Below are 26740 nucleotides of genomic sequence, written 5' to 3' on the forward strand. Positions count from 1 at the left end.
ATATTCTAAAAATAGGTACCCAAGGTAGAAGGAAAATGTTTCTAGATGCTTTGGAGGTGAGGTAGGGTATCTAACAGTCAAATGCTCCAGCAATGTAATGGCACGTGGGAACTGAGGAAAGAATATGTTAACAACTATGACAATCACTCTTACCACTGTAGAATAACATTAAGCTTAGCAATTGTATTTCCATTTCATCTCATCTTACCTCAATTATTTGCTTGTAGCACTACAAATCTGAAGATATGGCTTCATTTGCATATTTACTTGTTTATACTGTTTATGTACATACAAGCAGGAACCAACAAGGGTGGGTTCTCTTCATTGCTATAGGTCCAGTGCTGGCAGCAGCAAACACTTTTTAAAGTCATTTCAATATAAGGTATTTTTTGAGACAGAGTAATGTTTATTATCTTTATGGCTTCCTGAACTCTACCTAAATTTGTATTTCACTTTATCATACATAGTTTTTTTTTGTCTTCTTTATGATACACACATACTGATTGCAAGCAGCATTTGAATTTGAGGGTAAAAGAAACTAATACCTGACATTTTGATAGTGAAGTTGTGATAAAATTCATCATTTCTATTGCCCACTCCAGTTCTCTCTCACAAAAAGGTGCTAAGATTAGAGAGATGTGTTTCTATAAGTGTGAAGATATAGTGGCAGAGTTATGAAGAAAGAAGAACCTGAAGGTACGGAAACTCTAGAGACATTTGGGAAATGAAAATTTGGTTTCAAATACTGGCTTTAGAGGAGAAAGGCCTCATCTGAGAACCGTCGATCTGGATGGAGCCTGTGCCTTGGATTATGGAGAACATTCTGTCTCTCATAGGTATTTGGAGATTTGTCTTTTTCATAGACAAATATCATAGTGTCTCTATTGATAGGGACAGTATGAGCTATCTATACCTTTTAAACATTCTAAAAGACTGGCAACAATACTTAAGATTATTAAGATATTTTTAAATTTAAGGAGTGATGCAATTTTTTGGTCATGCACAAGGAATGCATAGGAAAATATACTTTTCCTAGGGAGTTAGAAAGGTAAGGCATCACTTGTAAGTGAGCCATTTGTTATCCTTATCTGAAGCTGGTGTGACAGCATAATTTTAGCAGAACTAGACAATGGGATTAGAGCAAAGTACATTCTAGAAATGTAGCCTGATTTTATACAGGAGAAAATAGGACTTGCCCAGATACTAAATGACTTGCTCGTGGTTACGTAAGTAGTAGCAAAACTGGCCTTCTACCTCACAGTTACATCCCCAGGAAAGAAAATCCATCCTCTTTGCCATCTTATGTCCTATGTTTAGCAAAGTCCTTCTAGGTCTTTCCTCATTGGCTCTGAATTTAAAGGCTTTTCAGGACTGACAATAATCTGGAATGTCTCTGTCTGTATACTGGACGTAATAAAATATTAGGTGATAATCCAATGGTCCTGGGTGTAAATTCTAGCTTACTCACAAGCTGTAGTGAGTGAAGTTGTCCCTGGATAAGTTATTTAACCTCTGTAGAGAACCAGCTTTCTGATAAGTAAAATTTGGTTGGCATAACTTGCTTCACTGAGTCATTAAGGGTCAAAGCAATGATGATATATAAAACACCTAATACAATGTCTAGAATTATTAATTCTCTTTCCTTTTAATTAAGCCAACTTCTTTATGTCATTTGTTATAAATAGGAAATCTATTCATGATATTGTTGAGTAGATTATAATTTTAAAGATTTACAATATTTCTAGATGATCTCAGAAATCTGATCATTGCCCAAACTTCTAAACCTAAAGTAGAAAGTAAGAAAAGCTTAAACTTTCTAGTATTCTCTTTGGTGTTGTTAGAATCAATCATACAAGAGAAGAGGCCAGGTCATGGCATGTTTTTACCTTCAGTTGAAGCATGGAGCTTCTTTTTAGCAATGGACATTGGATTTTCTAATCCAGTGAGAAAAGTTAATCTGCTTCTCATTAGAAAGAACCAATAAACTGTAAAACCCATAATCTTCCATCACAAAGTGACAGCAGTCATTATCATTTGCTATGTGTGCTTCTGGAGAGCTCTACTTGAAAAGACTTGGGATAGTGCTGTCCACGGTGACTAGAGATATGCTTGGTTGTTTTGTTTTATGCAACTGAGTTACTTCCTGTTTTCATGAGAATATCAATTTTGCAACAACTTTGAAGACAGGGATTATATGCCAACAGTGGAGATCTTACATCAACCCAAGAGAATCTGTGAGTAGCACAGGCTGCTTACAGGAAACACAAGAGGGAACGGTAGGTCTGCTGAGCAGAGGGGTAACAGTAAACCCAAATAATTAAGAACCGGTTTTCTAAGCCATCTAAGAGAGCTGCTCACCTAAATTCATTAAAAAATTAAAAGATGAGTACATTGGTAATATAAGGGATGAGTTTGCACAGATTCCTTTTTGATCTCTGATAGGATGAGAGCTACAGGAAATGAAATTCACACATTTTTAGTTAGATACTAAAAGGACAATGTCTGTTACTTATTAGATATTACTAAAATAGTTGGTGGAAACTGAATAAAATCCATTGAGAATGCCATTTTAAAATGAAATATATACACTAGCTCCCACTGAAAAGAGATAGGGAAATGAACGACTGTATGCTAAATAACTCATTTTTTAGTGCTGAAATTCTGTTTTTGAAAGAGAAACAATGTGATGGTTGATTTTAGTTGTCGACCTGACTAGATCAAGGAATACCTAGAGATCTTATGAAGAGTTATTGCAGAGTGTGCCTGTGAGGCTGTGTGCAGATAGAATACAATGTGAGTCTGACTAGACTGAGGAGGAAGATTCAACCTCAGTATGGTATCCAGGACCAGAAAGAACAAAAGAAGAAAAGGTGAGTGGATCTACCTAGCTTCTGGAGTTGGTATACACAGTTCTCCTCTTGGATATCAGAATCATAACTCTCCAGCTTTTGGATTCTAAAACCAGTGAGTTCCAGATTATGTCTTGGGATTGGGCTGAGAGTTGTACCATCGACTTCCTGGCTCTGTAGCATTTTGACCTCGACTTTGTCACACTACCAGCAAACCAGAGTTTGCCAATTTAGATGGCCTATTGGAGAACTCTTTAGCTCTCACCATCACATGAGCCACATTTCTAAGTAAATTCTCTGTCATATATCTATGTAGATCCTATTGGTTCTGTCTCACTGGAGAATTAATACTAAAACAATCATGCTAATTGGTGGTCTGGCTAAATCTCTTTCCTAAATGTTTCTATTTATTCCAGTGAAGAGTTCATTGTTATTTAGAAAGATACATTATTAGAAAAATGAGATTGTGCAAAGTATTTTAAGAAGGCTTTTAACCTAATAATGAACAGTGATTATATAATCCAAAAGTGCCTCTAATATCTGGAGACATAAATTGTCTGAGCATTATATGAAGACTCCTAGTGCTCAGTCTTTCACCCCGTGAGTGAGGGAAGTCAAGTGTCTGTGTAAGAAAATCCACCTTTATAATACCCTCAATCTCCCACTCTTCACCAAAGAGTCTGGGAAATAATTGATGAATTTTAGTCCAATCAGACATTTATTGACATAGATAGAAGTGCTTGCTCAAGGTCACACTTTCCACCTCTTCAATCCATCAGCAGCATCACCACCATAAAGAATATTTAGGTGGCTCATGCCTGTAATCCTAGCTACTCAGGAGGCTGAGATCTAAGGATCGTGGTTCAAAGCCAGCCCAGGCAGGAAAGACTGTGAGACTCCTATCCCAATAAAACACCAGAAAACCAGAAGTGGCGCTGTAGCTCAAGTGGTAGAGCACTCGCCTTGAGGGACAGTGCTTAGGCCCAGAGTTCAAGCCCCATGACCGACCGAAAAAAAAAGAAAAAAAAAAGAATATTTATGAATATCTATTTTAGGGAACTGTGATAACATATAATAAGTATATATGCATTTTTGTTAGAATATTTATGAATATCTTTTTTAGGGAACTGTGATAACATATAATAAGTATATATGCATTTTTGTTAAAATATGATAAGGCAAACTTTAGCAATGAAATACCTAATGTCAACATTTCCCTTCCAAAACCCATTATGGCAGTGGTTACAAAAATCCATTTCCTTTCAAATATTGGATGACAGCATGTTAAGTTTTAACTGATATGCACACCCCATATTTTGATGACGAGTGTAGTTTGCATACTGGATGTCAGTATTTGCATTGTTCAGAGAAAACATAGGTGATAACAGCAGAATGTTTCTCTTGACAGACACTGACTTTTAGTAGCAAAGAACTTTTAATTATCTTCTTATTTAAAAATGAAATAATGTAGCAATGTTCAAAGAATTATGTAATGGACACCAATATTTGCACTATCTAGGTCTACCACTAACATTTTGATTCATAACATACCTGCCCATCTAATATCTTACTATTTGTTAATATAGCATATATTTTTATGTATTTCAAAGTAGATGCATATAAGAGATAATATTGTGTCTGAAGGAGCAGAATCAAAGATTTTTCTTATTCCTACAAAAATAGCTAAAAAAATTATTAGATTAAGAAAAAAACATGAGGGCTGGGAAGGTAGCTCAGTGGTAGAGCGCTTGCCTTGCATGCCTGAGGCCCTGGGTTCGATTCCCCAGCACCACATACGCAAAAAGAAAAAAGCCGGAAGTGGCACTGTGGCTCAAGTGGTAGAGCGCTCGCCTTGAGCTGAAGAGCTGAGGGACAGCGCCCAGGCCCAGAGTTCAGGCCCCACAACCGGACCCAAAAAAAAAAAAAAAAAGAAAAAAACATGAGCCCTCAATTTTATACGCAGATACTCATGGTCATTCCCTCACAGTTTAGGCTCTAGAAAAAGCATAAGCTACTTGAGTGTTATTTTCTTCCTGATATCAGCCCAGTAGACTTTGATACTCATCCGAATACTGAAGATATGGGCTGTCAACTATATAGAAGTAAGATGTCTGCTACAGGTCATCAGAAAAAAAATTCCTGTTTTTACCTCTACATTCTAATATCCCTCACTCCAATAATTCCTTGAGGTACTGTACTTTTTAAATACTGTACTTTTTAAACCCCATTCCTCTCATTAATAAAATGTTTGTGTATTACTTATTTCACAGCCTTGTCATGAAGATCAAATAGAACACACTGTAAATATTACAGTGCTATGCACATCTCAAGTAGCACTGTTGATACTAATTTTCATGATTTATCCATAAAACAAACAAACAAAAACAGCTGAGGGAGTGGTCCACACTGCTCCTCAGTTTTTTCAGATTCATCATAAAGGATTTCAAAGGTCAAAGGGAGAGAATATTGGCAGGTGCCTTTACTCTCTCCATCAGTAAGTCATCTTGTCAAGGATCTAGAAGAACCTTGGAATATATTACATGGACTTGTTTTCATTAGTGAAGTGTTTGTTTTGGACATCATCCCAGATTTAAAGCAATGCTTCCATTAGCTGGGCACAGTACCTAAAGTTATCTATCTCATCTGACCGTTGCCAAACAATTCTACTTTCTGCATCCATTTACCGCGCTGGTGCTGAAAGGAGAACAAGACATTCACTCGATATGTAAGAAGACACAGAGTGTTTACTTCTTTGAAGTAACATATACAAATATATTTTGGGTAGAAATTCCTATAACAAAACATAACCAGGCACTACACATGATGAGTCTAAAGGTCATATAAACCTTCTGTTCCTGTAAGTGGGAACAGTTCTGCTACATGAGTATCTTAGGTTTACAAGGCATGAAGTAGTAAATTTTCTATTTGCTGTGTCTGGATAAACAAATCTCAAGAACATGAGGGGGCAAGATCAAAGCTGACTAGGGTACTGAGAAAAGATAAAATAAGTTAGGAAGCAAGTTCATGATCAATTGTTACTGAGAACCTGTCATATATCTGGCACTTTTTTATGCTTAAGGGACTTGAAGAGAAAGACTTGAATCACCCTTGCCCTCAAAAAGCATCTGTTCCACTAAGAGTTAGATGGAGAAACAATTGGGAGAAAGAAAACTACAAATTGTAAATAGATGAAATAAGATGCGCAAAAAGAGAAAAATAAGGGTGCCATGTGATTTGAATAAATATTAGTTATGTTTACAGTGTGGACAATATCATGGCAATCAGAGAACCCCCTAAGAGGATACATACAATTACCATCAAGGCAAAAGCATGCTTTTTAGGTAGGCAAAAGAGGATCAAAATGCAGGCTCATAGCCCATTAACTTCAACTGTCTAGAACTGCGATAAAGAACATATCTTATTGATAGTGAGATGGTTGCATTAAGCTAACATCTTCTTAACATTCTGAACACTCAAACATACAAGTACACTAGGTTGGCTCCACATTTTTTATGCAATTTTTAAATTATATCCATAATTTGTCTTCATATATGATATACATACTCAGGAAATAAAAACTAGCCAGAGTCAAGAACTTACTTGTCCTGCTAGAAATTAGAGTAATACACATATAGGTGTGTATTATCTGTAAACATCCAGATATTCAATTGTGCATAAAATAAAAACATTGATAGATATGTTTAGTTTAGTGCAGTTGGCTCCTTATTCATCATACCTGACTGCCCAGGAGGTGGGGCACCAGATGAACCTCGTGGTAGACAAAGAAACACAGTCAGAACGGCAGCTCTGTTTCCAGCACATGGTTCAATGGCTATTGGTTTGGGCGCCCCCTGGAAAAGAAAACCCAGTGTAAGTTTGCATAGGTGATATGGTATTGCTATTTTATTTTTTACTTCATTTATACTTCAATCAGCTCAACTACATTCTAGCTGTAGGGGAATACTATGTGTCATTTAACATTAACTCCTGGCAAGGTATAGATGTGCAAGCAGCCTTCATTTGGACACACTATTTCCTGTAAAACCACAGTTATACAGCTTTTATGTTTACCATTTCAAATTATCTCTTCTCACTAATGACATACCCCTTAGACTTCATCTATTTAAAGGATTGCAATATCAGTCCACACTGTTTAAATTTTTTTGTTTTGATGTATGTTTGCTATTTAAGCTTAAAGTATAAAACATGTATATATAATGGCATATATAATGGCATATATATGTATACATATATAATGGCATATATAATGGCATTATATACATATATGTATACATATATACATATATATGTTAAAGTTGCTACCACAGTCTAATAAATGAACACATTCATACTTTTACAGTTACCTTTTTCTCTTTGTGGTAAAAGTATCTAAAAGTCTACATCCTAGCATAATATCACTGTATAAATACAATATAATTAACTGTAGCCTTCCTGTCACTTATTAGACCTCTGAACTTATTCAACTAAACTTAAGTTTGTACTCTTTGACATACATCTCCATGTTTTGTCTTTCTCCCTCCTCCTAAGGACCATCCTTTGACTTTACTCCTATAACTGACTTTACAAAGAGACATATAAGTGAGTTTAGGTTGATAATATCTTTAGTGTTCTTTACTAGAATGCATTTTATTTTTTTTTTTTTTTTTTTTTTTTTTTTTTTTTTTTTAGAATGCATTTTAAATAACAACCACAGATGCACTTGCATAAATAGATTTTAAAAAGTAAATGAGTATGTAGTAAGAAAAGTAATAGTGTTTTATTAAAGTCTTACTATGGATTAGGTATTCAAAGTGCACACACTTACATGCCCCACACATATTTTCCCACAAATATGTACACAGAATTTGAGTTTAAATACACAACCTTTAATACAGTGAGGATATCATTTTAGCCTAAGAAGGTAGTTTGGGCTGTGTCATTCAGAACTACGGGTGAGACATGGTTGATATATCAAAGCAAAATTAAATAGAAGAAAGGCAAAATTAAATAGAAGAAAAACGCTGTACTTTTAATTGTTTGATTTATTCAGTTTTTTCCACTGATATTTGAACTTTTCATAAGAGATATAGACATATGTAGTCATTCACCCAGAAAATTCTAGAAAATTGTCATTTCCAGAAAGTTTAATGAGGCATTAAAAATAAAATATGTCCCCGTTCATGTAAAACTTAGACTGAAATTTCTGGTGACAACGGTTTTATGTGGTTATAAAGGATTTCTTCTCTATAGCAACATAAATCTCATGTTTTAAAATTATCCTCATACAGATAGATACATTTTGGGAGTTTTCAATACAAAGGTGAAAGTGGTCATGATGATGGGCACGAAGGGCATTAAAATGTTTTCAGAAAATGTGATGAGGCTTGTGGTATCCCTTGTATCAAGTTCTATGATCTATGATTTTATATTTTAAAGCTTATATTTAATTTATCAAACTTGTTTTTGAAAATGTTAAGTCAAAATCAGCATAAGTACATAGATTTTTATCCAATGGTAGAAATATTTAGAGGATTGGCTTGTCATATTACAAGACTAATTTAAAATACTATGAGCATCTATAACCATATTTCTAGGCAACTAAAAGTTATTTATTAATAAATGCAAAATATTTGTAAAGATCAGTTAGTTAAAATATGCTAAGAGAATGTAAAATTAATCCAAGGTTTGAATGATAGGTTAGAAATAAAATCCTCTCACCCCTTTGAACAAATAATTGGTCATTTTTGTAGTCATTTTGTTTGTTAGCACTCAATTAAACAATTGACACTACTTTGAATCTTCAAACTCATGTTACAAAAATATTGATTGCAAAGATTAAGACAGTAGAATTGTATGATGTTGAAAATAATGTTGAAAAACAGTATCTCTTGGCTTACGACATTTATAAAAAGTAAATGATTTGGTAGTACATTAGCCAGTCTTGTTGCCAGGCTACCTTCCTGTTTTTTAAAACCAGCAGGAAAGGTTTTAAATGTCAAATACTGCTGTTTAAAGATCAAAAGCATCAGCTGAAAGAAAAATTATTTAAAAAAAAACCCCAAAAACCAACAACTGTAAATTTCCAGTGAAATAGGTGGGGTATGTCCTAATTATGTACCACTTTAAACTTCAGAAGTTCAGCAATGGAGAGTGAGGTAAAATATCCACAGTGTAGGAAATTATGCCCACAAATAAGCTAATTCTGTAAAACTTTATAATATTTTTCTCATTACTTCAATTGTTATTGTAGAAAAACATTTACAACCTCTTTCTATAGATAAACTATATAAAAGGAGATCATAATTCTATTTAAAAAAAACTGGCTTATAACTTGGTATATTGTATAAAATTATTTCTGAAGAATGTGACAAATACCACTTTCAATACATAATTTTAAATTAAAAAATACTTTATAGTACTGGAATTTTACAACAGAAATAACAGACTCCCACAAATGATAATATTTTGAATACTCTGAGGTTTGCCAGTTGTTTTGTGATAAATACATAACCATGAATCAAAGTCAGTTCACAATGACATTACATGTTCACTGAACTATGCAATTTATCATGTATTTTCCATGGCTGCCTTTGAAAGAGATAAGGTTTGGGTTTATTTGCCCACAGCATTTGGGACTCTGATTTACTTCTAGGGTTTTTCATATTTGTTGTACGTGTATTAGAAAGCTGATATTAGACTGTGCCAGAGAACATCATTGGCAGTTAAAATTAACAGTCTTTGTTTATTAAGCACACAGCATTCTTATAAAAGACTTATTTGATTCATTTTAATGTTTTTGAAACTATTATATGCTTATTTTCAAGATTTCATTTTGATGAGCAATGAATTTTGTATTAAACTCTTCTTTTTATCTATTAAAGACTATACTAGAAAAGCTTCTGGAATCTTAAGTATTTTCAAGGTTAAAGTTCTTAAAACCCAAAATAATGTATTGTGAAAGTGAGATTTCCATCGGAGGCAGGATCTGTTTTACAAAATCACTATGACATGAATCACTGCAGGATTAGGATACTCCAATGGACAGACCTAGCTCTGGGTTCCTTCTTCACTGGCCCCTTCCAAGGATGAGTGAGTGGTTTGCTTAGAAATCATATATAGGCTCATCACTGCAAACCTTCCATTCAGAAGTTGAATAGTTAACAAAACTATCTGATGTCCTTGAACTAGCTATGAGAATTAAGGGAAGAAAATTCTATTACTCAAAGACTCAAAAGATTAAAAAAATATTACTTTCTGTCTTGGACTCTTCCAATAGTTTCAAAGTAGGGTTTGAAAACACAAATTCCTCTGAGGCCCAGATAGGTAACATATAGCCAATGTTTATTAAGTGCTTACAATATGTCAGTATTATAATAAACATGGTTTTAGTCTTACCCTATGCAGTAGTGACTATTTTCATTTTACAGGTGATGAAGCTAAAGCTAAGTGAGTTTAAGTAACTCACCTAATGTTGTAGACCCAGAGGGGGCATTAGGATTTGAACCAAGTGAGCTTCTACGTTTGTACACTTATAGTAGGCTGCCTATAACAGGCAAGATGACTTAGAATGAGACTGTAAACAGTGGTAGGCACTAGCTGGAAAGTGTATGACTTCTTTTAAGACAGTACATCTTAAAATATTTGCTCACCAAAAGAAATATCTGTGGGTCAAAATGTGAATGAGGGCTGCCATATTGTACTCTCTGTGGACTGCAGTCCAAAATAGCAACCCAAGGTCACCAAACTTCTGTCTATCCCATCATCTCATGCACCTTTAATTCTGCACAAGATTCATGGTTCATTCAATGTAAAGGCTCACTGTTTAAAATCTGTATCCAGCAGTTCCAGAAACTGTGATCTCTTTACTCATAATCTTTCTACTGTCTAGAAAAACTTTCTCATTGTCTTCTACTTTTCTTTCTTTCTTTCTTTCTTTTTTTTTTGTCTTGGGGCTTGAACTCTGGGCCTGGGCACTGTCTGTCAGAAGTTCAGCTCAAGGCGAGCGTTCTCCCACTTGAGCCACAGTGCCACTTCTGGTTTTCTGGTGGTTAATTAGAGATAAGAATACCATGGACCAGCTGGGAAGGTGGATCAGTGGTAAAGCGCTTGCCTTGCATGCATGAGGCCCTGGGTTCAATTCCTCAGCACCACATAAGCAAAAATAAAAAAGCCAGAAGTGGTGCTGTGGCTCAAGTGGTAGAGAGCCAGCCTTGAGCTGAAGAGCTGAGGGACAGCACCCAGGCTAGAGTTCAGGCCCTACAACTGGACCCAAAAACAACAATAACAACAAAAACAAAGAATACCATGGACTTTCCTGCCCAGGTTGGCTTTGATTCATGTTCTTCAGATCTTAGCCTCTTCGGTAGCTAGGAGGCGTGAACCACTGGCTGCCTTCTACTTTTTTAATCTTAAGCCTCTTAACAACTCAAATCATCTCATTGATGAATTTGTTCCTTGAAGTTATCTCCTTTTCATTTTTCACTTATACCTCTTATGTCTCTCTTTTTTACAGTAATAACAGGTAAGTTGTCTCTGACTCCTCTTGTTTAAGCTCCTGAATGACAGATTCAGTTTGTTTTTTCTTCTATATTTCTTTGTAGTGCTGTGGATCCAACTGGAACCCTGCACATGCTAAGCAAATTCTCTACCACTGAGTTACATCCCTAGACCTTGTGGGTTTTTTTCCCTTTTTCTTATTTTTATTTACTTCCTGTCTTTGAGATGCTTGACCACAGTGTTAACCTTTTAGGACTGCCTCTCCCAATCTTCTTCTCTTTTTTTTTAAAAAAGGTTTTGATGTATGTCTCCAATCCTTCGAGCAAACATCAAGTTACATTGTTCTTTGTCCTACCTGCAGTATCAACTAGAGTCTACTGCATATGATAAGTGAAAGGATGACTAAATGAACAAACTTGTCACAGAGTTACATTGTGAAGTATCTATAAGGAATAATAGTTTCTATCCCAATTATGAATATTAAAGGATAATAACACACTGAAAAAATCGTATATCTAATATTAGGTGCCAAGTTAAAAATTTTATGAGCATAATTGTGTAAAGTTTACACAACAATCTAGTTAGGAGAAAATTTTGTTTTTCCACTTTATGTATATGAAATGATGATATTCTCAGGATAATATAGCTAAGGAGTTCAAGATTCAAGATTGGCCCTCCACTCTGATTCTAGTATGAAGGTTCTTATCTGAGGTTCTAGCTATATAATATTGCTAGGTTATGCTATGTTCTAAATATATAATAGTACTATAACTATAACTTAGGAATCAAAAAAGCTGGACATGGTGGCTCAGGCATTTAATTCTACTTACTAGGGAAGCAGGGATTGGTTTGAGGGCAGCCTAGGCAAAAAAGAAGTATGTAAGATTCAAACCTCAACCAATAGTGTGCTACTACATCTATAAGCCCAGCTACAGGGGAAGTACAATGGCTAGGTGCACTGGCTTAAAGTGAGACTCTACCTCAAAAATACCCATAGCAAAAGGGACTGGAGGTATGGTTCAAGTGATATGGAGGTATTGCTTAGGAATCACTGCTTCCTTCTCCAACAAAAGTTGAAGGAGAACTTCAAATATAATTAAGAAATCAATTTAGGATTTCAGTTACAAAAAAATCATATGTATATATGCCCAGCATTCAGAACTCCTAAGTCCTAGGATCAGCTTTGCCACTGCCTACCTTTGAGATTTTGGTCCTACTACTACGTCATTTTCACTGAATGGAAAATTAACAAGTAGTTGGATGATTTTTAGGAGCCCTATCTTCATTAATATTATGTAACTGATTTATGGGTAATTTCCAGAATCTGTGACATAGCAATATCTAATACTCTGTCTAAGTGTGATGAGATTTAAAATTTCCCATCCTTAATAATTTTTTTCCTGCTCAGGCACTTTAAATGGCACATTTAATTTTAAAGAACATTATTAAACCCTATGATGAATACATCACACAGGACTAAATGCCACCATAGCATGCCAAAAAAGCAATTAGAAAATTGAATCAAGGAATTAAGGATTAATGTGGGTATGTTATACCTGTCAGCAGTAATAAGTGTTTTGACAAGAGCAGAATAAAGTCTGACAGTATGCACAAATACTAATCTGATATATGAATGATATATTAAAAATGCAAACAAGTGAACATTAATCATTCTAACATTTTCTTCTAAAACATGTTTAATGCTATTCTTATCAGAACCCATCAATAAATAAAAATGAGTCCTTTCCAACAGTTTGCATGACTTGGTATTTGCAGTTTCGTAAATGTTTTTATTGACATGAAATTTAGTTTTTACTCACATTAGTAAAATTGAATTAATTCAGAGAGTATCAAATTAAGTCAGCCAATGGCTTGGTTCACAACTAATCAGGTACACTTGGTTCTACAGGATCAGCAAATACCAAGATTTCAGATTTCAAAAACAAAACCTTCCCACTTCATTGTTTAGACCTGGGAAAGAATAAAAGTAAAAATCACATTCTTCCTTTATTTTGTTTTCACTTTACACAAATGATAAAGTAGAAAAATACATTAGTTAGCTTTACTTGGTAGGAGAACCCATATTAATAAATTATGTTCAGCTGGTAGACATTCTCAAAACAGGGTTAAATTTCATTAGAAGCCAATACAAAGAGAATAAAACAATACATGTGAAATAGGAAAAGCAATAAGACAATATTTCCAGAATTAGTGGGCTGTGCCTGAGTTTTGAAGGTATTCTGACTCTAAACTATTTTGATATCATATCAAATGTTTTTCCTTTGTTGAAATGCCTCCAAATCCAAGTTCTGTTCTTAAACTGTCACATGCACAAAAGCATGCATACATACTCAAGGTATGATATCTAGGTTAACTAAGTTTTGCTCCTATCTAACTGTACGGCATTAATTTGGAAATGAAGAAGCTGGGTTGGACTAGCAGCTGCACTGTGGTAGATTATGTTTTTCTAAGATTATTAGATCCCAGAAAGTAAAATGAAGACAACTCTCTTTTTAAAATATCAGATAATCATGCTTTGCTGTGAATTAGTTAAGTATTGTCAAATTGGTGAGCTGGTAATGATAAGAGAAGGAGATGTTGAAGAGATGAAAAGTTATTCCTGGTAGTGGTCTTGAAGGTTTTGATAAGTTTATGAAATAGTTTCTATAATTGTATTTCCAGGCATCTGTACTTTTCTCCATAGTCCAGAGAACAAAGTAACCACTGTGCTTTGTATATGAGGTTCAAAATCAAGACCATCCTTTCTGGCCTTAAAAAGTACTGTGTGAGAAAAAACATCTGTCTAATCATTTGCTTAACATCCTTTTCATTAACAAACTTCTGCTTTTGTTCAGGCCATTCTATCCACCAAACTGCTCATAACAGCTTTCTTTTTTTTTTTTTTTTGTAGGTTGTGGGGCTTGAACTCTGGGTCTGGGCACTGTCCCTGAGCTCTTCAGCTCAAGGCTAGTTCTCTACCATTTTGAGCTGCAGCACCACATTAATTGGAGATCCTGCCCAGGCTGGCTTTGAGCCTTGACCCTCAGGTCTCAGCCTCCTGAGTAGCTAGGATTACAGGCATGAACCACTAGCGCCAAGCAAGGCTTTCATTCTTGTAAGACTCAGCTCAAACATCTCTGAAAGAAAATTAAACCAGGTCTTCCTGGGCCACTCTAGCACTTTTCTCATGCAAGAGTTATAAGTGCTTCACTCTTCCTCTTAAAACCACTGGGAGTATAATGGAGTGATTGAAAGAATCGTCCATGGCATCTAGCTAATCAGATTCAAGTTTGTACTCTCATCTAAGTGTGAGTACAGTCAAATCACTTAATCTCTCTGTATCTCAAATTTCTCTTCTGTAGAATAGATCTAAAATTATGTACTCATTGTCCTTTTTATAAGAAATAAAGGAACTTTATGTAATATATATAGATATAGTATGCACTTGATAAGACTCAGCTATTACGATGGTCTCACTTTGATTTGGAATTATTGTTCATTTGATGAGACTCAACTCAAAAGCAAGCATCTAAGGGAATGAATGTTTAACGATACTAGTAGTTTAAAATGAATTAAGGAATTCAGCCTCCAGAAGAGAATTCTGTTGATGACATACAGTATAGGAGAAAGCAGATCCTCATTCCAACCTTCCTAAGGGTAGTATATAACACTGGCACTGAATAGTTCATGTTTCTGATCTGTGAGCCTATGCATTCATACAACAGACCTTGACTGGCATCTAACATTGAGTTATTCAACAGATATTTCATAAAGAAGTGGATATTTGTCTTTTTTCCTTTACCAGAGTATAAACAAGGTAAATCTCTGAATTTTGTGGCAAGAAGTTATGAACATAATCTCATTGTACAGCAGGCAGATATAAACAAAAGGAAAGTTAAATCTTTTTAATGCAATGCATATTATGTACTTTAATGCAAATGTCACCTTAAGAACTTAGTGGATAAGCTAATTCTATTCAAAAGGAAACACACTAGATAGTAGGAGAGATTGCCGCATAAGGTGTAGCATCCTTTCATTTGAGTGTGCCCTTGAAGGGTACATTCTATCTGGACTTCTCTCTGTGCTATTTAATACATTTAAAGCTGAATGCTCTGGCACAGTACTGCATCCATCCCTGGGGGTAGGAGTTCAGGTGGTGGAGGATGGTGTAATGGGTGCCAGAGAAGATCTTCACTTTGTACAGGATGACTAGGAGTTCACTAGAATGAGAAGGAAGCGCATAAATATAGAAGTATAAAATCAGATGCCTTGTCTTCGGAAACTGATAGCCATTCAGCAGTATTCCTTTGAATGAAATTGTTAATACAATAGAATCTAGGAAGACTGTTCTGTATAGAGGAAGACTGGAGCCCTCCAAAAAGTTCAGGATCTGCATCAGCTCCTTACATTCTTCCTGAACTTGATTGGCATTGCCACCTGTTTAAACAGCATGTTGAGATGTAGGACAGAGCCTACTAAGGGCAGCACACAGTGAGGTTCTGTGCCACATCATGGAGATATGATGCAGTTCATCTCAAACAGACACTGCAAACTTCTCTCTATCAAGAATTCACAGTGCTCTTTTATTAAACTATTGGTAAAATCTGTTAGACTGCATGCACATTAAATTAAAACACTTACTTCTGAAACTTCAATCATAAAAGTAAATCAAGAAGCACTGTGAAAACTAGGTGTCAGCAGAAAGAATGAAAGTGCAGATTTGGCAATATTTTTAATGAGGAATCAAATGTTAATAGATCTAGCATAATAAATGACTTTCTACTATGATTATTATACCAATCACAGTCTATTCCAAGTAAGAAAAGCCTGAACAAATCTCTGAATCAAATGGCTTATTTAACTTGTTACAGAAATATGTGTGTAACTTCTGTAGAGTAAAACCTACCTAGATTTCTTAGCAAAAGTGATACTGGATGGCAGTTTTCTCACAAAGCTAAACATGAACTCTTAAGAATGAAAATTCTGCTATTTAGAGTATTTTAAAATCAGTAAAATCATCTCAAATAAATTTTCCTTTCTTTGTTTCTTGATCAACCTAAAATAAATTAAATATTATTTAATACCATCTTGATGTTTCATGAGCAACATTATAAATATCCTTGAAGATACATAAAGGTGTTAACATATGACTCAGTGTGCTGACAGCTAGAACTCTAGACTTTCTTTTCTTCCCTTCTGTTTACATTGCCTCAGAAACCCCCAGTGCTAGATGTTTGGTTGTTTCTTTATATAAAGGCAATCTAATCATTGGGCTTCCTCCGGTTGGTAACAGGAAGGCTTTCTGTGAGATACATCAGTGCTTAGAAAATTGAAATTCTCTTCTTGGGGATTTACCTTCCACAATTCTCCCCCTTTCTCTGTTTCTATGGCTGTGTTGTGACATGTTAGCATCATTTAAAGTATTGCCTAACTGACGTGACCAAATCCATGGACCACAGACATCCTCTTGACAGTTTGTAATAATCCTTCTATGTCACTTGAAGTCCAAAGTCAGATTAGCTTTCTATTGTTTGCTGTTTTTTATTGTCAAGGTGATGTACAGAGAGGTAATAGTCCCATAAGTAAACTTGTTACAAAAAACTTTTGTTACTTGTTACAAAAAACTTGTTTTTTTTTTTGTCAGTTATGGAGCCTGAACTCAGGGCCTGGGCATTGTCTCTGAGCTCTTTCGCTCAAGGCTAGCACTCAACCACTTTGAGCCACAGCTACACTTCAAGATTCACTTTTCTAATTTCAGTATTTGGGTTACAGAATTTGGAAACAATCTTACTATAAATTTAGACTTTAATGATTTTATTACATGTGACTCAGACTTGAATTCAAATCCTATGAGATCTTAGGCAAGCTATTTAACTCTTTTGTGCCTCAGACTCTTCATGTGGAAAAGAGAGCATACTACTAATCTTGAGTAGTTATACTAAGAACAAGAAAGGATAATAGCAAAATATATGATATGATGCTTGACAAAAGTTGTTATTTAAGTTTTATATGAGATTAAATAATTTACCAATGTAATTTTTGTTAGTCAAAACCAATGGAGTGTATCAGCAATTTTCTTTGGTTCAACACCTTAAGAGTTCTCTTTCCCTTCCTGTTTTGGTGACTTACTGTAGGGAGTTAGTGATGTGTAATGTCAAGATCCTTTCTTATCTTTCTATTCTAGGTGTTTTTACTCTCTCAGATGTGGCCTCAATGTATAAAACCAATATGCTAGTGACTGTGCATTAAAGTTAGAACCAAGTTTCAAGTTTAGACAGCCTATTATGGAAAAGACGATCATCCATCAAAGCAAATGTTAAAAAGTTCAGAGGCAAAAAAGCATTTTAAAAGATACATATTGTACTGGAACCTTTCTGCTTGCACAGCAAAGAGAAGAAAGTATTTCATAGATTGATATGCTCAGACCTGGTTTCTAGGATCCCAGTACCTCTAGGTAGCCTGAGAAGCCTCTTTTCTGCTATCTCACTCCAGACTATTTGTTAAATTAAAATTTCCTTAATTTTATAATCAATGTACTGAGAGAAAAGAAAAGAAGACAGATGACAGAGGCCGAGTCTGATTATCTGCTTTCAGCAGGATCATGATTCCTTTTGAAGTATCTGCGGTATGCCCAGGCTCTCTGGAACCTACAAAATGGCATTTGCTACTGATCCCCCATGACCTGAGGTATGTGGAGTCCTCCTGTGGGTAAACTCAGTATATTTAAATATCATTCTTTGTGATCTTTTCTTCAAATAATTTAAGTGTCTGACCTTAATTACCTCATCAGAGCTTTAGAAAGTATGGGAGATTAAATAAAATATCTCTCCAAATCTGTTTTTTTCCCAAGGCTCCTTTTTCAATATGACTTAAAATTAATGGTCAGAATCTGTGTAATGATCCTTCCCCTGGTTTACTCATGCTGCTTTACCAACTCCCTCTTGGTGCTAGCAGTTATCTAATTGATTAAGCCTAAGGAGCCTTCTGCCATTGAGTGTGATCCAGTGCACACATCTGGCTCAATATGTTTTTTTAAAAAAGGATGGAGGGATAATTAAAATGCCCATATAAAAAACACAGGTACCACAATGAGGTAGAGCCTGGTTGTTTCACCACTTGCTCTTTGTAGTGGGTTAAAGTTTACCTCGAAGTTCTCATCCACCAGAACTTCGGCATGTGATCCAGATTGGAAGGAGGATTCTTAATAGTTGTAACTGACATTTCTCCCTCAAACCCATAAGTTGGAGATTTGGTTTCTAATTAGTAGTGTTTAGAGGTGAGGCCTTTGGAGGTGACTGAGTCATAGGGGTCTAACCTCACCAAAGGATGAATACATTGATGGGGTTATAGTTTAATGGAGTGTTGGGAAGTGGTGGAAATGTTAGGAGGTTGGGCTTGGTTGGAGAATGTGGTTACTGGGCATGCCTGTGAATGGCATATTTTGTCCCTACTCCTCTCTTTTTCTTTCTTGGTGTGATGGGGGGAGCAGTTTTACGCCATCCTCTTCCTAAGGTTCTATCTTGCTACAGGCCACAGCAATGGAGTTGGCTGACTATAAACTAAGACCTCTGGAATTGTGACCCCAAATTAATCTTTCCTTAAGTCAATTTTCTCAGGTTTTTGTTACAGAGATGGAACTACAACTAACATGAGAGCTTGTGCTCTCTCTAAATATATTAATGATTAAGTTTAGTCAAGCTGTACTGGATTAGGGTAGACCTGACATTCATTTAAGATGAGTCCATATATAGATAATACACAGATGGAAAGAAACATCACAGGAAAAAAGGCACTAATGTTTGCTGGCAACCACTAGTAGCTAGGAGAAAAGCAATAAACTCTCCTTTGGTCCTTACAGAACTACCTCTGCCAGCACCATCATTTCATAATTTTGGCCTTCAGAAGTGTTTTTTTTTTTTTTTTTTGGTCCGGTCATGGGGCCTGAACTCTGGGCCTGGGCGCTGTCCCTCAGCTCTTCAGCTCAAGGCTAGCGCTCTACCACTTGACCCACAGCACCATTTCCAGCTTTTTTCTTTTCGCTTCTGTGGTGCTGAGGAATCAAACCCAGGGCCTCAGGCATGCAAGGCAAGCGCTCTACCACTGAGCCACCTTCCCAGCCCCAGAAGTGTTGTTTTAAGCCATCAAGTTTGTGGTAATTTGTTGTGATGGCTTTTGGGAACTAATAGAGTTTCCTTAGTCACAAACCAATCTCTAATAGAATGACCAGAAAATTGCTTGCTATCATTTCCTGATGTTTTGGAAATGATAGCATAATACTGAAACTGTGGCTAACCCCAATAACTCATTATGTTTCCTCTACTTGGGAGTCATTCAAGCCATTTTCATTTGAGAAATAAGCAAAATATCATATAGAATGGCAAAGGTCAATGGAGAAATTCACTTTTATGAGTTTTGTGATACAATTAATGACAATCATAAACTTGGAAATAGTCATAATTGCTTCTTGTGTTGTATGTCAGGGTCCCTAGAAAACAGATCTGAAACTGAGATGTGTGCAGCAGGATTCATGGGAGGCAGCCTCTTCCTAGTAACAGAATAGAATCTGCGTAGGAAGCAGAAGTGTAGGGAGAATGTTACTCTGATGCAGAAACCTGTGCCTGACCTGCGTGTGCCTTCCAAAGGCTTTTCAACTGCCCCGTGGAGGGGCTGTACTCAGAAAGGGGCATGACATTGGGAGAGAGAGCTTTCTGGAATAACTCTTCCCTGAGTTGACAAAGATGAAATTCCCATTGAATCTGAATGGAGATTTAGGCAGCACACTCTATAGACATTGCAGTATTTGTAATCTTAAATAAAAATTTCTTAATTAACGAAGTGACTTCAGTCAAACCCAATACAATATGTTCTGCTATAGATAAAGTTGTGAGGCATCTACAGATTTGTTTCTCACAAGGTGTTGTGAAGTGTCCCCAAGAAGAATGTTTGCTCTTTAGGACCATAAACTTTAATTTTCCTACCTTGATAGCAACCCTGATAGTCACTTTTCTCCTCAGAAAAGGGAAAAGTATTATTCAGTGCTAGCTCCATGGCTAGGTTAATAATATAAAGAACTGAGTAAGCAGAACTGTATTTCAATTCTCATACTTGGTATTCAAATGATTCCATGTATTTTGCCTTCAGTTAAGTTGTGACACTTCCACAGAAAGCAGCCAACCTTATTTTTTTTTTTTAATTTAATTTAATTTTATTTGTGAACATACTGTACAGAGGAGTTACAGTTACATGGGCAGGATAATGCGTACATTTCTTACCAAGCATTGCAGCCTCCTCCTTTGTTTACCCTTCACATCCCTTCCCAGCCTCCCCCCTCCCCCACTAATCCCAATCCTTCTCCTTCCCCCCCCCCCCCCCCCCCCGCACCAACTTTGTAAAGTTCGTTTTGGACATGACAACTTGTACTTCTCATTGTTGCAACAGGTCCACCTGTATCCTTAAACAACTGGTTTTTCCCCATCTCCTCCACAAGTTATACTGACATCAAATATAGTGAAAGCAAGGGTTATACTGTGGGGGAGGGACATACAAAGCAACAAAGAGATAATCTTATAAAAGTGTTAGAAACACATGCATGAAAGAAAAAAACATTAAAATACACATCTAAAGGTTCATTTTCCTGACATCACATTATCTGACCTTTTCCGCTTGACTCATACATATACTAGATATTACAAATAAGGGAAACCATGGGACCTACGTTTCTTTGGGCCTGGCTTACTTCACTTAATATAATTTTTTCCAAGCCTTTCCATTTCCTAACAAATGGGGCAATGTCATTCTTTCTGATGGAGGCATAGAATTCCATTGTGTATATATACCACATTTTCTTGATCCATTCATCTACTGAGGGGCATCTGGGTTGGTTCCATATCTTAGCTATCGTAAATAATGCTGCAATAAACATAGTTGTGCTGGTAGCTTTAGTGTGGTCTTGTTTGTCAACATTAGGGTAAATGCCCAAAAGTGGGATTGCTGGGTCATAGGGGAGCTCTATGTGGAGTCTTTTGAGGAACCTCCATATTGCTTTCCAAAGTGGTTGAACAAGTTTACATTCCCACCAACAATGAATTAAGGTTCCTTTCTGTCCACATCCCCTCCAGCATCTGTTGTTGTTAGAGTTCTTGATTTTTGCCGTTCTAACTGGAGTGAGGTGATATCTCAATGTTGTTTTGATTTGCATTTCTTTTATGGCTAGGGATGTTGAACATTTCTTCATGTGTCTATTGGCCATCCTTCTTTCTTCTTCAGAGAAGTTTCTCTTTAAGTCTTTCGCCCACTTATTTATTGGGCAGTTGTTTCTTTGAGGATTTGTTGTTGGGGGGTTTAATTTTTTGAGTTCTAAGTATATTTTAGATATGAGACCCTTGTCCGTTGTATGGCTAGTAAAGATCTTCTCCCAATCCGTGGGCTTTCTATTGATCTTGCTAGCTATGTCATTTGCCCTGCAGAAGCTCTGCAACTTTATGCAATCCCATTTGTCCAACCTTTCTTTGATTTGTTGTGTTTCCGGGTCTCTATTCAGAAAATTTCGGCCTGAGCCAAGGAGACCCAGGGTTTCTCCTATTCCATCCTGTAATGTTTTCAGAGTGTCTGCTTTGAGTTCAAGGTCTTTGATCCATTTGGAGTTGATTCTGGTGCAGGGTGATATATAAGGATCTAGCTTAAGTTTTCTACATGTAGTTAACCAATTTTGCTAGCACCATTTACTGAAGAGGCTGTCTTTCTTCCATTCTATTGTTTTAGCTCCCTTATCGAAGATTAGATGGCTATAGGTCTGTGGGTTCATTTCTGGGTTTTCAATTCTATTCCATTGGTCCTGAGGTCTGTTCTTATGCCAATACCAAGCTGTTTTGATTACTATGGCTTTATAGTAGAGTTTGAAGTTTGGTATTGATATTCCTCCAGCAGTGTTCTTTCCATTTAGGAGCGTTTTTGCTATTCGGGGTCTTTTATTGTTCCATATAAATTTTTGGATTGCCTCTTCTATTTCCTTGAAGAATGAGGTTGGAATTTTGATAGGTATTGCATTGAATTTGTAGATAGCCTTGGGAAGTATTGCCATTTTCACGATGTTAATCTTTCCAATCCAGGAGCATGGGAGGTTTTGCCATTTTTTAAGTTCTGTGTTGATTTCCTTTTTCAAGATTTTAAAGTTTTCATCATAGAGGTCCTTCACTTCTTTAGTTAATTCCTAGGTATTTTATTTTTTGTGGCAGCCAACCTTATTTTGTGTGCAGGTACAGAGGAGGATCAGATCATTTGTTAATCTCACTGAGCTTCTACCAGGTGTCAAAAGGAATTACAGAAAAGACACCTTTTCCTTCTGTTTGCCTGCTAAGTCACATTCTTTTTGAAAAATGCAACTTTATGTCATTTCTCTAATGACAATGATAAGGCCAACTATTATTTACTGGCATTTATTACTTCTTGAGGGCTCCCTTGGGCAGGAGTGGTTGAACTAAAAAGCAATTTCTGCACAAAGCTAGCTACAAACATGTGCTACAATCATTAGCAAGATTACAAGATGTTTTGAAAACTAAGAACATTATTAAATCATATGAGTTGTGAAAACTACTGTGAAACAGCAAACAAAATCCATTGTGGGGGGATTTTCCATCAATACGTTTAGGATATTGATTTCTATCACAGTAAGATGAGGAGCTACATATCACCATATGTATCATCCTCACCTCCAAGATGGAAAAGACATGGACAGGAAGTAGCAAGGTGACAATGACATAGGAGATAACAAGACTAGTCATATAATGTCGACATTCCATTAGAGAGAAAAATAAGGCACTTTCCTAATACAGATTTCAAAAAGAGCACTAGCTATGTCTGCTGTGATTCTCCTGTTTAAAGCAAACTACTACATTACTTAAGAGAACTAGCTGGCAGAACAAAGCAGTAGATAATCCAATCTGCTTTTCCCCAGAAGAGAAATGAAAGAGAATGTGGCACGAACTTTCAAAAGAGTGACCATGCTCTAATGGTACTCACAGTACTGAACTCTGATAGTACCAGACAAGTGGAATTTATTCACAGGTGTTTAACTTCAAACTTTGGATAGGAAGTTAATTTTAGGAATTAGGCATAGAGTTTCCCTTTATGAAAAGGGAAAAGGATGATTCAAAAACATGTGTAAAAGGGTATCAAAAAAAGAAGTATGCTGGAAGTGAGGTTAAATTAGTAAGATGTTTATTTAGCAAGAGTAATGCCCTGAGTTCAAAACCCCACTACGACCACAAAGGCAGGGGTGGTGTGATACACATGTCTGTAATCTCACCAGTACAGGAGGACCTTGGTTTCAGGCTAACCCAGGTAAAAAAATTAGTAAGATTCCAGTGTAACAAACAAGCTGCATGTGGTGGCTCATACCTGTAATCCCAGCTATTCAGAAGGTACCCACTGTGGGTAGATCTGAGCTAGTTAGGACAAAAAGTTTGAGACTATATCTGCAAAGTAACCAAGAGAAAAAGGGCTGAGGGGTCATGGCTCAAGTGGTAGGTCCCTTGCTTAAGCAGGTCTGAATTCAAATGTCTGTACCACACATTAATATAAAAAGACAAAGAAGAAGAAGAGGGAGATGGAGGAGGAGGAGAAGAGAAGAAAGAGGAGGAAAGTACCACATTAGAGCAGGTTAGGGAATCAAAGGTGATGAGAAGGGCAATAGTGGAAAGGATGATCAGGAAAGCTCTCTCTGTACTTGGAGGTGAGCACAATCTGAATAAACTGAGGTGTGAAGTCAGATGAAGATCTAGAAGCCAAGAAGAAGTAGTAATACAGGCAAATCCTCAGGGAAGGCTAGGATTGGAGCATTTAAGCACTAGTAGAAGACTAATGAGCAAGAGGACCAGTGGGCTAACAGGAAATGTAGGATTTGCCAAAGTGAAGTGATGAAATTGATTGTGTGTGTGTGTGTGTGTGTGTGTGTGTGTGTGTGTGTGTGTATGTGGAGGAGGGTGTGTTTCTGTACTCTTGTTTTGTTACTTGAGGGTAGAACAGGAGTAGAGACAGAACAGGCAAGATGGGTTTAACCAAGGCTATAGTAATTATGGGAGATGAAAGGGAAAGAGGGAAGAAGAGAGGAAGCCAAGAGTATTTGGGGTATAGACAAGAAGAGATAAGAAGGTCTTGGAGAAAAGGAAGAGGGTGATTATCACTATTGAAAAAGTGATCAAGTTTACGGAGGTTCCAGTAGAGAACCAAGACTCTTTGGAGCAGAGGTCACTGGAGTGAGCCGGAGGGCGGTGGAGCAGAGAGCAGGTGGGGAAAGGCAGCATCAGGAGGCCGTGGCTATGAGCTGCAAGGAGCTATAGAAGTTCACATCTTGCTCTGTGTGGAACACCACTTGAGATTGCTTCAGGAGGAGTGGGCTCATCAGAGAACTCCCAGGCTTCCAGGAGAGCAAGCTTTCAAAGCACAGATTTCAGTTGGCTGGAGAGGCTGAGAATGTAAGCGCTTTGCCTAATAGACTGTATAAGTTCTGAAAGTATAGTGATGAGCCTGAGGGACAAGTCAGGCAGCTAAGGTCAGAAAAGAAAAGGAACTGAGTCTATGAATTCCAACAAGGGCGCAAGATCTTGGAAAGTGGCTTTCAAAAGTTCAGAGCAAACATAGCTATAACCCCACTTCTATAGAATCTAAAGTAAGATGGCTCAAAGGATAGGGAGCTTTAAAACGGGTTATCTAAAATACAATGAAAAAGATAAAGAAGGAAACTCATGGTTGCAGAAAGAAGTCTCTCATGGGATGGCAGTAGGATAAGCTAGAGCACAATTCAGTGGGAGCCATGCAGAGGAAGAAGCAAAGATGTACAGAACATAGGTGTGAAAGACAGTTGGCTCAGGCTTCTCAGTAGCATCATCAGATACAACTGCAGCTGGAAAGATGGCCAGTCACAACATGGTACAAGGTACAAGGCAATAACGATGGAGGCAGATGGTACAGGACAGAGGTCAAAAGAATGGGCTCGTGTACAGCACCATCTCAGTCCAGTTCCTGATTCTGACAATTATTGTGTAAATCTTGGCATGTTTCTTAACTAACTACATTTAGTTTTCACATCTGAAACATGGCGATAATATACTACTTCACCGAGTCACTGTGAGCATGAAATAAGTTGATAGTTATAAAGCATGTAGGATACTGCCTGGAACAGCACAAGTGTTCAGAAAATGTTACCTATTATTATTTATTTCATTGTGTCATTAAAAAATTTTTGTTTACATTACCATACATTTTAACTATAATAATTTATTGATATAGCCTAAATTTCTGGGCTATAGAATTTTTCAGGGCCATATGTATGGCTTGGTATAGACTTAGAGGAAGCTCTTAAGGACAGTTGTAAATTTAACACAAACTTGAGTTTGAATTTTGGCTCTACAATTTATTGTGATATTAGGCAATGAGTCTAATATGTCTAGGCCCACCAAGAATAGTCACCTGTGAAATGAAGGTAATAATAGTGTCATAGCTTATAGAATGCTTGTAACAGGTAATTTACATAAAGTCCATGGTATATGGTGTGGGATAGAGCAGGCATTCAATAAATAGCACTTATACTTTTATTTAACTTTTTTCTTCCCTAATTAGATGCTTTTAACTTGCCTACTTATTACAATTGAACATCATAAATTCCTAGGTTGCTATTTCAGTTTCCCTTTTCTTTCTTCCTTATATGTCCTGAAGGAATTAAAAAACAAAATACCTAACTATAATGAAATATGGAGGCATGAAAATATTGGTGATGCTCATTTTCTACTCAAAAGGGAATTAACTTACTGCTTTAACTGTCTCTCTCCACCACAGATTTATGTGTGGAGGCTCTAACCCCTGCTCTGCACATCCTGGCTAAGGCCCAGTAGTCAGAGGTCAGAATAGATGAGAGGCTAAACTAGACTCAGCATCAAGGAACAGCTGTGAAGTCAGCAAGTCCAGCACAAGGGAAAATGGATTTAACAAATGATATACATAGTAATTAGGACCCTGTCTGAGTTCCTAATGTTTCCCAACCTGGTGCAAGAGAGTGGAAAAGTTAGCATTTGAATCCAGGCCTGTTGTGATTCTAATATGCACTAGAAATCAGTGGCCATGGGAGATAACCAGACAGACAAGTGGGCAATTCAAGATCAGAATCCAGACATTCTATAAGACTTAAAGGAACAAAAGTAAGAAGAATGCAAGGTAATAAAGAAGTATACACAGAACCTCTAAATAGGAACCTCCAAATGCCCCTTCTTTGCTTCTGCCTTCTGATTCCAGGTACAAGAGCCAATTTTTCCAGGACCTGGAGTTATTCTAGCTCTGCTGCTGACTCAAACTACAATCTTGATTTGAAAAGAACCATGCTCCCCTCCTTGTATTTTCTGCAG

The 26740-nt window shown here is 36.6% G+C and overlaps 1 protein-coding gene across 1 annotated transcript in view; it reads right to left on the bottom strand.

The window, feature by feature from the left end:
- Positions 1-26740, bottom strand: part of Atrnl1 (attractin like 1) — a 501851-nt gene that overhangs the window by 80275 nt on the left and 394836 nt on the right. The window contains exon 28 of the mRNA XM_042689560.1: positions 6586-6700. Coding sequence (XP_042545494.1) covers positions 6586-6700 — 115 coding nt within the window. The remainder of the gene's footprint in view (positions 1-6585; positions 6701-26740) is intronic.

Source organism: Dipodomys spectabilis, unplaced genomic scaffold, assembly GCF_019054845.1.
Source record: "Dipodomys spectabilis isolate Male_0828 unplaced genomic scaffold, ASM1905484v1 ptg000125l, whole genome shotgun sequence".
NCBI lineage: Eukaryota > Metazoa > Chordata > Mammalia > Rodentia > Heteromyidae > Dipodomys > Dipodomys spectabilis.